The 14,864-nt window shown below is 41.0% G+C and overlaps 1 protein-coding gene across 8 annotated transcripts in view; it reads right to left on the bottom strand.

Annotated features, from left to right (window-relative positions):
• Positions 1-14,864, bottom strand: part of ptprt (protein tyrosine phosphatase receptor type T) — a 334,457-nt gene that overhangs the window by 214,809 nt on the left and 104,784 nt on the right. For all 8 annotated transcript variants that reach the window (XM_084348993.1, XM_084348986.1, XM_084348987.1 and 5 more), the window contains exon 8: positions 7,548-7,841. In XM_084348993.1, coding sequence (XP_084205119.1) covers positions 7,548-7,841 — 294 coding nt within the window. The remainder of the gene's footprint in view (positions 1-7,547; positions 7,842-14,864) is intronic.

Below are 14,864 nucleotides of genomic sequence, written 5' to 3'. Positions count from 1 at the left end.
GCATTTGGAGTAACAAAAGAGCAAATATACAGACAGAAAAAACTCAAAGGGACAAGAACAATTGATAGAAGGACAGCAGGTGAGGGGCAGTGTCTTTCCTGTGTACTCCCTTTTTTTCACTTTCACTTTCTCTCCCTCGCTCCCTCTCGCTCTTTCAGCGGGGTAAAGGAAAATCATGTCATCATATTTATCGATAATTATCAAAGGCAGATTCTATGTAAACAGACAGGACAGGCAGGAGCCGCAGCAGCTCGGTAACGCAGCCGCCACGCAGTAGGCAGGCATCCAGTGTGCTCAGCCCGTCAGAGTGAGAGACATAGGTTAGGGTTAGTCACCTTCATCCACAAGGGAACATGCCACAAATGTCTCAGAGGCCTAAACCCACTATACTGAAAAAGGCCAGAACATCGCCCCCAACTTGAGAACTACTTCTGTGGAGGTTGGTTGCAGAGGCCCTGCACTGACAGTATGGTGATTTTGGACTGTTTTGGCAATTGAAGGAAGAAAGACGTAGCTTGGTGAGTGCAGAAGAAATCAGAGGGAACTTGGAGTTAGGTACAGGTGGGATGACACCGCAGCGTATTATCACACCAGAAGAATAAAAAACAATCAGATTCACGTTATAACGTGAAAAGTTTAGAGTTATCAGAGCATGTTTTTGAGCTAGTTCTGCAGCGGGTGATTGAAACCAACCAGAACATCATTGGTACCCATCTACCGAGCACAACACAACACCTACCTAAGCCACAAGCCACAGTCTGTTCACTCTGATGCTGTCTGGCAAAAACTACAGCAGTATCCAATGCCGCAGCACCAGACTACAGAGCAGCTTCTTTCTTCAGGCTGTGAGACTGTACGAATGAATGAACTCATCCTCAAAACTCAATAAAAAAAATTCCCTGTGTAGCATAAAGTGACATTTTACATGTTGTTGTAGACTGACAACTAAATTAAGTTTGAGCATTGATATCAAAACAGTTTCTTGTTAAAATGTGATAAGTTTGTATTTTGTTATAACGTGTATCATGGCAGCAATAAGCTTCCATAGATTTGGACCTGATCCTGACTAAAGGCTACAGTTACCTCAGCAAGAAAAACAGAATAGTGACATTTATTTGCTTTTCAACACAATGTGCTAAGTTCACAACAACTTAACAGATCCAGACTGTTATTTAATACCACTCTAGGTACAAAAACTGAGCTCTGAACAGTTTAGTGGCGTTATGGTTTGATGCAGGAAAGATGCTCCCTCTTAACTGCATTAAACTGCTTGGCTGGCAGAACGGTGAAGCAGTGGTGTCAGCCAAATCAGTATATACCCAGCAGGTGAATTAAAAATCTATCTTTATGGAGCAACACATTAGCCAACACTCACATTACCACCCTTCACATAAAGATCTACTTTATAAGAAATGGGGGAGACGAAAGAGAGTGCCTGGATGTAGTATATAACCCTCAGGTGAATTAAGTCTTTATGGAGTGCTGCATATTAGCCAACATTCATATAAGCATCTGCCTCCTATAAAGAGGAGAGTGGGGAAGGAAACGTTAGGGCAGGAAAAGGCGCAGAAAAGATACTAAAGGAAGATTTATGTACAGTGGGTGAATTAAAAGTCCATCTTTACAGGGTAACATATTAGCCAACACTTACATTATCATCTCTCACATAAAAATAATTTATAAGGAGGAGAAGAGAGGTGGGAGGAGAAGAAGTGAGGAGAGAAGATTATAGGAGGATGCTGTTGCACTTTGAAGAGGTAATGCTGAAGTTAAAAGCGGATATTTATAGAGACAAGGATCAGAGCCAATATTCACATTTTATGTTTGGGGAATATTGAGTTTAAGGTAATATTTTCAATGAAGAAAAGGAGAGACGGTGATACAGGGGAATAGGGAGGAGAAGAGGAAGAAGAAGGAGAGGAAAAAGGGAAAGAGACACTAAGATCACAAAAGAGGAGGATGGCAAGAGAGTTTGTTTGTGTGTTCTGACAGGCTCTCTGCAGCAAAGCAATGATGCTAATATCAGAGAGGAAGATTATAAGAGATGAATTCATGACAAAGAGGCTCAATGGAACTCAGGGATCACAAACCCATGGAGGTCAGACACATACAGCACGACACTGAGGGAACAACTGGTCCACTGAGTGTCATTTGTGGAAAAGTAGGAGGGTGAGGAGAAATATTATCCAAATGAAAGCCTTGAAAAGTCAAAAAGGAATGATTAGAAGGAAGATGGAGGGATTGGGAGAAAGGGAGGCGAAGAGGTAGAGGGGGGAGCATGATGAAATCAATCATTTATCAAGGCCGTGTCCTCGCTGCACCTCCAGCAAAATGGAGAGTTCATTTTAGCTCGCCTCCTCGATCTACTCTTCACACCGCTCTCACAAATGTGTTACGCTAGAGGAGGCACATGGCTGAAATCGTTGTTGGATTCCCCGGAGCCACCGCGGCGCCGGTTATGGGTGAAATGGCCTGAATCCTATTTTGAGCGACGGCCGCCTGGCAGCCGGCTGCAGCATCCACTACAACAGCGGGACAACAATGGAGTGTGGAGATGGTGGAGGAAGTGAGAGGAAAAGCACATTTTGTGTGATTTCCACATAATGGAGAAGTCACAGCAACAGCTCAGCCAGACTCACCAGGGCTTAATTTGTGTCAGATCCTTCCAGAATAGCATCCTGAGGGTTCAGCACTTCTTCTGTCAAAATCTGTTTCTGAAATATTCAACGTTGTCTGCTCTGGCAGTCTTTTCTTATTAGTAACATTATTCGCAATTTTTCTCATCTAGGCATTGTAGAGCCTGAAGGGCTGACCCGCAAAAAGTTGACAATTGGAGTCGTCAGTTGTGAAGACCCTGAATCAACTTGCATTTAGTGAGTCGAATCACTTTTTGCTGTGTCATGTCATTTTACACAGCATTAACAGTGCTCCAACAGATGGGCCACCAATAATTATCGGCTTATATTTCATCTAAATAATTAGATCTGTGTTTCCTATAAAGATCAGATGAACATATGATATAGTTTCTCTATGTGCTGCTAAAATACCATAGAATACAGAAGGGCTTGAGATTGTGTCGAGTCGTCCCCCGTCGTGGATGACAGAACATGTGTTTGGGACCAACAGAACTGTTATTGCTTTGGGAATGACAAACTGAAAAATTAGCTGAATACAACAGAGCGAGACTTTGCATACTGTTACTATAGTCATCGCTCTCTCTCTCCATAGCGCTGTGACAACACTAGTACTTAGTGCAATATCTATGAAAAATATATAGATCCTGAAAAGTTTTCCACAGTACCGGTCCATCTATCTCCTCAATCACATACAGCTTACTGGCAGGACCTAGCTAACATGTCGGCCCACAAGGGTACTTCAAATCCATATTGAAACTGGCAGGAGGAGAGCTAGTTAGCTTTAAGCTGTAAGCAGCCAGTGACCAGCAGAGTCCTGCGGTGTGTTTGGCTAAGGGAGCTACCAGCTAACGGAGCTAAACGCACATCAGGACCGAGAGTTTTCTCTTCAGAGGAACATGAAGCAACATGTGATGAAGAACTTCAGCTGAGTAGAGTTTGGCGGTAAAAGTACTGTGAGGTTAGAGCTGGAGAACAATTGAGCATTATTTTACCAAACCTGTCAGAGATGAAAGTAACCAGATATAAGCAGTAACCAAGAGGAGGAGAATGGACTTCAGGGCACAAAGTTATGCGTTTGAAATCTCTATCAAAGTTCAAATTGCCTTTTTCATTTATTTGGGATCACATTTGAGCCCAGCACAAAGTTAGGCAGAGCCTCTACATTTCAGTTCTACTTCCCACTTGCTGATGCTGCCAATTAGCACTGCCATCATTGTAAGCCATTTTGCTCATCAGCACTGTCATAACTGTTAGTGTAATAGCCAATCTGTGTTGTCATAACTGTTTTGCAATAACGTACAACAACTTTAGCATAATTGTTAACAATAATTCCAACAGTGACGTACTAATGTAGCGCTTCAGGTCATTATGTTTTAGTTGACACTTTTCTCCAGAGTAACGGACACTGAAAGATCAGTTAGGGGTTGAATGTGTTGCTTAAAGACTCATAGACAATAACAATATCTGCTTATGGAAAAATGAGCTGCTGCAGGAATCAAATCAGGTCGTGTTTATAATCAGCACTCAAGCTTCAGTGTTTTCTCTGCAGGGACCAGGGCTGCATAGTCTAATGTGGATTTGGTGGGTCAGGAGGGACAAAAAAAAATTACTGTGAGCATTAAAACCACAAAGCTGAGAGCAGATTGGCTTCCACCTGGGTGCTGGATTGAAAATATGTGTTACATACTTTTTTCTGACATGGCACTTTTACAGTAGAGCACATTATAATCACCACAGCCATGGGACTTTTGATTATCTACACTAATGTCACGTTGCAAAACAAAACATCACTACATTCACTGCTAAATTGTTTTATCATATTGAATGATAAATGAAAAAAATCACAAGCCACCTGACTTTTTGATGTTAGAGACAAGTTATACTTTCCAAAAACAGGGTTGTGTTTCAACATCATTACACAGCAACTGACTTAAATATCACAAATAGTTAAAGAAGCTAAAGGTTTCAACTGTCAGTTATTTTATATCACGAGGGAATAAAATAAAACCGCCGGCTGCCTGGAAGACACAATACTAATTCTGAGAAATAATTGCACTAACGATACAAGTTGGCATGAAATGAATGCTTCCCATCACCGCGACAGTTGTTTACAATAATTGCACCACGGTATTAAACTAAATCTCATATGAATATTAATTATGTTTAAAAATGCTACAAGAAGCCGCTTTATAAAGATGATTCGGCCGGTTGCTGAGGCCTGAGTCGGGGCTGTGGAAGCTAACAGGAACAGAAAGGTGAACACAGAAGGTGTGGAGACAAACACACACACGCCAACACTGCCAGTAGCCAGCAGGCTTTTGAACAGCTGTCATACCTGCCTGCTCCAATCCCATCACACACACACACACACACACACAAACACACACACAAAGCACCCCGTGAATGGATGTGACAGCTCAACACAGCGCCACTAGCCCAGAAACACATGTTCCTTTCTACTACGCTTTACACACAAACCAGAACACACACACATAGTGACCGTGACCAGCACCTCTGTCCCACTTCACTTCACATCAACCACCTCTCTGTCTTTCCCTCGCTCTCTTTGGCCCACTTCAATCACTTTCTTCTCCACTGCTCTTGTCTCTTCTCTTCCTCCTCTACTCGTCATTTATATCCTTTCCTTTTCTGTCTCTGTAGATTTCGTCCTGCTGTCGTCCTCCTCTTCTCCACCCTGATATTTTTCTTCTTTTCACACCCTTGGTTTATTTCTCCTTGTTTAGTCTGTCTGTCTGTGGCTGCTGAAGCCTGGTGGCTACTTTTACATGCACTTTAAATACACACACTACACAAAATGTTCAGTGGTTCGAGACTCACTTTAATCTGAAGTTCTGGCTGAACAAAATGAAAGCTCCCGCACCATTTATTCCCGTTTGGGTAACATTTGCTTTAAACTACAGTACCCAGATATGTGAAGAAATTACTGAGCCTTTTAATGAGTATCCTTGTAGATTTATCACAATTACTACATCTAAAGCTGAAACAAAGGGGTGCCAAAGACAGTGGAAGGGATTTGTTGACGAGAAGAAAAATATTTAATAATGTGTTCCTTATCCTTTAAGATGGAACAGAAAGGCATAGAGAGACAGAAATACGGGGGAAAGTAGGCGCGAGGAAAACAGAGACAGAGGAGGGTAGAAAGAGAGTCTGTACTGTTAGCACATAATTTTCACCTGCTGATTACCACAGAGTAAAAAATTCAGGGGGGCAGACAGCAGACACCGCAAATACACACACACACAATGAGGCAAAAACACTGACACACAAAAGCAAAAATATGCACAAAATAAGACACACACACAACCACAGACACGTCAAATTCCCATTCCAATTAAATTAAAGTTTTGACACAACTAACTTGAAAAGTAAACATAAACAACCACAGCCCCAAGACACACACAGGCTACATTTTGTTCCCGGCGAGATAAAGGCATCATCAGTAATAAGGAAGCAGCACTATTCAAGAGCTTCTCCCTCTCTCTCCTCTGTGGATCAAAGGTTAGATGCAGATTGAGCAGAATCTCTCTTCACATCTGCACCTTCATTCTTTCGCCAACTCATCCCCATTCGCCTGTTCTCATTCTCTCTTTGTCTCACTCACTCCATCTCTACTCTACAAAGGCTTTTGTCTTTTTTCTTTGCATCAGATAAAGCTGTTGAGAAAAAATGGCTGGGTGAGACTGAGCAAAAAGAAAAGGTAAAAGAAAAAGGGGGAAGAAATATGGAGAAATGGGAAAGGTGGGAAACATTCAAAAGAGTGGAATAGGAAGACAGGTGAGAATTCTGGCAAAAGGAGGAGAAAGGAAAGAAAAATAGAGTGAAGGAATGAAGAGAATGTGTGTTCAAAAAGTAACTGTGAAAGAAGCATAGAGACAGAAAAAGGAGAAAAGGGGGATACAACAAAGCCAGGGAAAGATAATGGGAGGAGACAAAAAGGGAGTGAGGAGGAGAAATGGAAAAAGGAGTGAAAGAACAGGAAAGAGGAAGAATCATAGACAGAAAAAAGGGAGGGAACAAGTTGAAAGGGAAAGAGAAATGGGAAGGAGAAACAAGCGCAATTACAAGAGCACACAAGAAAAATTAATGTGGAATTAAAGAAAAGAATACATGTGACCAAAAAACACAGAAGAGAAAGGAAAGAGAGAAAGGGAAAAGAGAAGATTGGTGATGATGGCGTCCTACAGGGTTAACTAGTCCCCACAGACACACACACAGTACATCAGAGATCTGATGGGCTGTCACTTTATCAAATGAACTGTCACACGTTGTGTCCTAACACCCCCGCTGGGATCCTCATTATCGGCCATGATTGCCCCCACCTAACCTCCCCTATCTTCTCCTCCTCCTCTCCTCCTCCAACCCCTGCACTCCACCTCTCCTTCATCTGTGGGGCACCTTCTTAACATCCCAATTATCATCTTCTTTGATTTGCTCTCTCGTTCTCAAGAAGGAGTAATTGGGAAACATTTTTTTTTCTCCTTTTTTTCTCACGTTCTTTTGCTCATCTGCCTTCAAGCCTCTTTATCTCTATACCAGATCATTCAGATGGAAGCTTTAACCATATCCGGACCGTAGGTTATTTACCTTCTCTACAATTTCTCAACAACAGAGTTCGATTTGTCAAGTGAGCAGAATATTTAATCCATACTTTGAGTCTAGAACATAAGTTAATAGTGACTGTTTCTATGCAGCATAGCATGACCATTCTGGAGTCGTCCTCAACAAGGAAGGCAAGACAATAAAAAAGCCACTATCAAAACGAAAAAAAAAGCTAAATACCAGAGACAACAGCAACAATAACAAGGAGATTTTGTAACTGAAGTGACACCGAATAAAGAGAAAGAAAAGAGAAAGAAAAGAGAGAGCTTGAATACAAAAAGAGTCACTCACCTGCACATTTGGTCCTGGTGACCAGTGGCGGCCCTGGTGGCCCTGTTCCTCCCTCCCCAGGTCTGGACAGCAGGACTTTGATCTCATACTCCACATCTGGGTCCAGATGCCACAGTTTGTAGGTGGGGGCATCCACCACGTGTGTCTCGGCCCAGTTCCCTGAAGTGGTGCGGTACTCCACCTCCTTCAGGATGATCGGCCCATCGCCGATGATGCTGTTGGCGTTTGGTTTGATCCAAAGGTAGGTGGCGCCGACAGCCAGAAGCTCAGGTGGTGCGATGGGGGTGGGTGGAGCTGTGAAATGAGAACAGAGGTGATTAGTTGTAGATTCAGATCTTATAATCAGAGAATATTCTATTGAAAAAGAAATCAATAAAACATGTCGTCCCTGTTGAATCCTGCTGTTCAGTCTCAGAGCAAATCACAAAACAAATATATCACCTTGATTTGACTGTAACTGTACCCCCACCCGAGCTAAACACTATTAAATTAGAATACATTACAGAAGTCCTCTTCCAAAACTATATTAAAGTCCAATCAGTGGTGCCTAAGTGTGTAAAACTCAACAAATGAATGTTGTACAACCCTTAGGGTGCTCAGCGTAATTTTCAAAAATAACAAACACAATTTCAAATGCATCATTTCATTATGTGGCATTTTATGTACCACCTGCTTTGAGATATTTTCAGGCCTTGAATGATTCCCCCAATAAAAATACCCATAAAAATGATGAAAGAAAGTTAAGAGGCAAATATTTTTAAGCAGATTGCTTTAAAACCATATAAATCTCAATATAGCCTGTTATGATTGTATCACTATGGAGTTAGACTCCAGTCAGTGACTGGGACTTTATATGTTGTTGTTCTACCTACAGCTGGGTATTGCCAATGATTTTCCAAAGGGTTCTGATTCCAATTCACATGGCCCAGATTCAATTTGATTTCAGATTCGATTCGATTCAATATGGATTTGGTTAGGAATATTTCAGAGACAGTGTTTTTACATGAAAAATTAAATTAAAAGGTTTTTGGAGAAATTAATGGGATTTTGTTATAATCTGAGCATCTAATTATTAAAAATGCTCTAGTGACTGAAGAAAGTAATGACAGGTGTAGGAAAATAACAACAAAAAAAAAGAAACTCTCCTGTTTGAAATATCCTTCATGGCCATTCAAATATATATTTCAGAGTTTACAAGATGCACCTGAATGTACCTGTCCCTGTGTGTGTGTTTGAAATCCAACACAGACACACAGCAGAAGACAAGAGCAGCAGAGACTCAGCATACTTTTTAATTACATGACTTTTCATGTACAAACATGTATGGGACAATGTGGTGGATAGCCTCCAGAGATTCACTCTCCAAATGGAAAATCTACCCACACGTGTTAACTTCGGACCCTGTCACACATCCACAGGAAAAGGCATATATTTAAAGATCAATCTCTGGATTTTATGAATCGATATTGGATCATTCAAATGAAAAAAGACTGACATCGGAAAATAGATTTTTTAATCCCAGCCCTAGTTCTACCCTTGGACCCTCATAGACTCCTGGAATATGTTGTTAATCTCAGTGGAAATGAATCTGCTATGAATCAAAGCTTATTCTGCCATCACAGCTGCAGGCTGTGCAAGACAGCAGCCACTAAATGGTTACAATGTGATGTACATGTAAAGTAGGAGCAGACACAGTTTTGCATTGAAAACAGCTGCCACTAAAAGCTAAAAAGGAGAAATTACACAGAGCAAGTTCTCCACCTTTAGCACTAATCCATCACTTTGTTGACATGTTGCTGACAGCTACTTTGCCACTAGACTTCCACATTATGCTACTTTTAAAATAATGGCCTCTGTCAACCCTAAAAGCATAGGATGTTTTATTACTCCCTCCTTTTTTTTTTTCTCAAAACCAAACTGGAGACAGCAGCTTCTTTTCCAAGTGAGATAACCAACATCCACATGAATAGTGAGACCTCTTCAAAATGTTACACAAAATGGTGAAAAAGAGCTCTTAAGCTCATAACGACAGAAGAAGTGGGAACTAAAAATACCACATCCTCTTCACATGTATTACATAAGGATAATTAATTACCATTGGAGTTTTACTGTTGGTCATCAGACTGCAACAGTGAGATAACTGCATGAGTCTAAACTACTACCATGGACAGCTCCTGTATTTCTAAAGGTCGCAGGATCAGCACCTTGGACAGAGGCACTGACACTGTTCTTAAGCACAATGATGAGCTGATCTGCCTGAGCTCCACAGAAAACACAGAAGGCATCCCTCTAGAGTGGACTGACATCTTGATAATCTTAGTATGTTCACAGCTGAACATTGTGTATTTTAGATCGATAAAGTTTTCAGTTCTCCATAGCTCAGCTGTGACCTAGAAGCCTCCAGACTGACACAACATATCTACCTGAGCCTCCACACCCCCCTCTTCATCTCTATTTCAACACATTCAAGTGCCCAAGAATGAGTTGTTATGATATCACAGACTGCATAAACTGTAAAGGTATGGGGACAATAATGCTGAAAAAGAAATGCATGTATGATGTAGGGCAGATCATCAAACATGTACTGGTACACAATGAACTCCTTGCTCCATACAGTAAGCTTCTCAAAAAGCTGCGACTTAAAGAGTCCTTTTGAGATTGAAGTCTAGGTTTCTGAGTATAAATCTTATTTTTTTGTCCGTGGCAGGTGCTTTGTCAGTTGACAGCTACGTTATGCTAGCTAAGAATAATGGCCCTTCTCCTCCTGCTGTCTAAAAGCAAAGTCCTGATCTCACTCTCCAAGTTTTTTACTTTCCTCCAGGCTGCATTAGAATATGTATGGCGGGCTGCGGGACCGATGAATCAACTGTCAGTCACTGCACACTCATCCATCTCAACTATATGGAGGCTGCGAGTGTGTGTGTGTGTGTGTGTGTGTGTGTGTCTGAGTCTGTTTGTGAATTCCTGAGTGCAGGAGAGAGTGAAAGACAAAAAGCATCAAGATGCATTTGTGGGTGAATGTATATGTGCATTGCATATATCTGAATGCATGTATTCCAGTCAAAAACAAAGTGCAGCTATGTTTATGAACCCTTGCACCAATGGTTTCCTTCCCAAAATAAAATTCATAGTAATACAGAGAACAAGACATTTATTTGCCTTCATTATCCTGAAATGGAGAGAACCATTTTTTTTTCATTTGTGTGTCCAATTTTCTTAATGGTTTAATCTCTGTTGTAATAAAAGTGAACTTCCTTTACTCCAAGACATTTTTAAGGGTGATTCACCAGAAGCAGCCAAACTTGGTCTAATCCTGTTGCAATTTCCTTCCTCTGTTCAGAAAAAGGGTTAAACATTAATGTGGACCTCAAAAAAAAAAACTGAAATCTGCAGTATAGTAACATCATTTGTAAAACGATGAGCTGCAATGTAAAGTACAAATACTGTAGTATTAAACATGTCAAATCTTTAACACCCTCCTTTAAAACGTGGCCTGTTAACTGTGTTTTACAACTGCTGCAACAGAGACTCAACTCTTCATTAACATCATTTATATTCAACAACTTCTCCTGATGTTACTCCACAGGAAGAAAGAGCAAGATCGTTCAATCACTCCCTCCCTCCGTCTGTTTCCTCCCACCATCCCTCCATCGCTCCCTCTGCCAGCTCGTTTACAGCGGAGAGTTACAGAGGCCACCCAGTGACACACAACCTGGCACCCACGATGACATGGGGTGTCACACATACTTGTACCTATTATACGCATGTGAATACATCCACACAAAGTGATGCCTGTGCTTGCATATACACACACACAGACATTCATATACTTGCACATACACACATTTGGAACTGGAGGCTAGCCCAGAAATACACAGACATGTTTTATTGTGTACAATTTTACACACAAATGTATCCATCTGTACACAGCAACACATCTCCTCACATGCATACAGAAATGGTACACAGACTCACTCTAATTGCTCATCAACTACAGTTGGCCTTCATACAGTGATGCTAATGAAGTGTGAGAGGAGGGATACAAGGAAGAAGAGAAGAAGAAAGAAGTGTGTTGGTGAGAGGAGAGCAAAAAAAGAATCATGGATGATGGAAGAAAGATTTGGTCAAGTAGAAGAAGGAAAGGACTGAAGAAGGAGGAAGAAAACTGATTGAGGGGACAAAAAGAAGGATGAACTCATGCAAAAACGGAGGGAGATGAGGGTGCTTGGAAGAAAAAGGTTAGGAGGTTAAGGGGAATGATGAGTTGATGAATGAGATAGCCTAAAACATCCTCAGCAGTGCAGCCCAAAGCCTCGAAAAAAGGTTTATAGCATGGCAATAAAAAGTATGTTTCTGTTTTGTTTTTCCAGATTACACCAGACAGGTGTTTGTTAAAACTTTGTGACATGAAACCTCAAACAGTCACTCACAATGGAGTACTTGTTTGCTATAACTTATCATTCTGCAGTAAATACTGATTGAACAGGCTGTAGAAAAATGACACTATCTGCATAAAGATTGGTGCCGTATAAACCACGCTTTCACTATGCTATTCAGTCTGTCAAGGGGCTCAATTTTCCCGGAGAAATGAAGGTCAAATAACAGCACAAAGGAAGCGTGTCTGCCATTGCCAACCAAAACAGGAAGAGGCACTGTTTTCCCCGGTCGCTCTCCCCAGGTAACAGTGAAACAGATGGAATAGGACTCAAGACTGCAAAAGAAAAAGTGATAGAGATTGAGATTGAGATTGGGGTTTCTGAGGCAAGTTGGGATTCTTACAATTCTTACTGTTTTTGCTTTGGAAAGTAGCCAGGCTGCTAGCGGTAGCCATGTGCTAATGCTGTCTTTGCAACTAGAATACCACAGGGAAACTCCAGGGGGGAGGAAAGTTGAAAAGTTGTCTATTTCCCCTTTTAAAAAAAAGAATCTGAATTTGCAAAACCTAGATATTAATATCATAAAAATAGGAATATAAAATAGAAGAGAGGAGACGTCTGCAGGAGTCCTCCCGCAGGACACCGTTTCGTCTCTGCAGACGCTCACACCGTAGTAAAAACAAGCAGGGCTCATGAAGTTTTAAAATGGGATACAGCAGGAGTGCAGCACTGTAACTGTGGGCCAATAAAGACTTCTGTGTGTTTGTGTGTGTATGTTTGCAGCAGTCCCGGCCCCCATAAAGGTTTTATCTTGCGTGTCCTGGGGCCTTGTTGTCGAAAGACGCATCGCACACTCAAAAATGACCCGTGTTACTACACCCTGAGGGAACAAAGTATATGGATCTAGTTTTTTACTGCACTGTATTACAATCCCAGCATGGTGTTTGAAGATGGGACAAAATGTGTGTATACATCTGTGTATGCGTGTGTGTTTAATCTTGTTTGGAACTGTGTGCATGAACCATTTTGTTTGTGTGAGTTAGTCTAAATAAGGCTAAATAATCAATCTGAATGATGAGTAAGAAGCCGGTGTGATAAAGACAAATAGGAAAGCAATAACGGTGTTGTTCTCAAATTGGACTGCTTTACAACAGACCAACTGTAGATGTGCCTGATGGCTGTGAACATATCTGCCTCTCCTCTGCAGTCGTGATAAAGAACATCAATCATCAACAAAACACATTCACAAGGAATATGTAACGTCATTAAATAGCACCAAGTATCATTTCAACCACTACCCCTTGTGACTCTGTTCTGAGGGGGAAGGGGCTCACTCAAAAACGAGGGGTGGGGGTAAAACTTGGAAATGGGATTGGGCCATACTCTTCTATAAGTTACTGAGTAACTGAAACAGGAGAAGTAGGGGTGTCATTTCTCAATAGCTTGTTGGCTAAAATAAATGAGCAATACAGCAAAACATTACCATGTGCATCAAGATACTTATTTGTCAGTCCATTCTACAATATAATCTATTTACCGGGTAAAACAGCACAGGGCCCAATTGAGATCCCTGTGGTACACCGTGACCATGAAGAATTTTTTTGTTATTTATATTTCATGGTGGCATCTTACACCTGAGGCCACCAGGGCAACCCATTCATCTGAGTGAACTGACTCATACTGATCTGTGGGTCTGGAACCAGTTAAAGGAATTCTTGATGAGTACGACCTACAAGAGAAACAGCTGACATACTGTAGGAACTCATGGGAGAGAGTGAGAGAAGGTGAAATTATGTTAGAAAACGGAGAACGTTAGTGAGGTGGAGAGGAGAGAGCACTGAGTCAGTATGGCTCCGCTTATCAGGTACTTCCAATCTAAATGGTTCTACCATTGCACTGTCTGCTTCTTCTGACAGCCAGTGAAACACACACACACACACACACACACACACACACACACACACACACACACACACACACACGGTTATACATTTTGAGGAAGAGGAGGTAAAAAAATCATATAGAAATGAAGGGAAAAAAGGGAGGGAAAGGAGTGAAGATTTAGGAGTAATAGCTGTTTTGTTGGTAATATTAGTTTTTTTATCACCTCTTCTCCGGTGGCAGTTTATAACCTGCCTCATAATGTGAATGTGTTTGTGACTGTGTATTTCTGTTGACATGTGTGTTTGTGGCAAATCAGAAAAAAAGTGCTATTAAATCTTTCCGGGGTCTGCCGTGTTCTCAGAGAGAGAAAGATTCAAAGATAGAGAAAGTGAAAAGTGTATGTATGTGTGTGTGAGAGAGAGAAAAGAGAGAGTGATGGAGAGACAGATAGAGGAGGACTCAGCCCACCAGAGAGGAGAGAAAAGATATCGCCCAGGTGGCGGAAAAGATGGAAAAATCAGCTGCACTGAAAATTACAATCGCTTCACTAAAATCAGCTTCTCTCCCGTTTCAACAGCAGGGGAGGTGATAATAAGACGGTCAGGATGATAAGAGAGACAGAAAGAGAAAGGTTTTCTTCCTGTTCATGTACTGCTTACTCTCCCTTTGTCTTTCACTTCACTATTGGGTTTTCATTACATTTTTTTGGTTTGAAAATCAACTTTAAACAGAAGAAAATTAGACTGTATTTGGTTTGAGGCAAATTTTACTGTTTCTCTGATTTTAAGTATAAAAAAAACTGTTTTTCTTACAAGTTGGGTCTTATATTTTCATAGTTTTGGCCACTGGTTATAATATAAAATATGAAATGTTAATGTTGGTTTGATTAAAATCTGTCTGATTGTCTGACTATCCTTTAGCGATGTCATAATTCTCTCAGGAATAAACCCATTGATCCTTTAACCAAAGTAAAACAAAATCAAGAATGCCTCACTCATGTCTCTACGCACTAATACACCTATTTATTATATTTTTACTTCAACTGGACTGAATGCAT

The sequence above is a fragment of the Pagrus pagrus genome (genome assembly GCF_965226575.1).
Source record: "Pagrus pagrus genome assembly, chromosome: 3".
NCBI classification, from domain to species: Eukaryota; Metazoa; Chordata; class Actinopteri; order Spariformes; family Sparidae; genus Pagrus; species Pagrus pagrus.
Note: the sequence above shows the minus strand (reverse complement) of the source record. Positions and strands in the feature narration are given on the sequence as shown.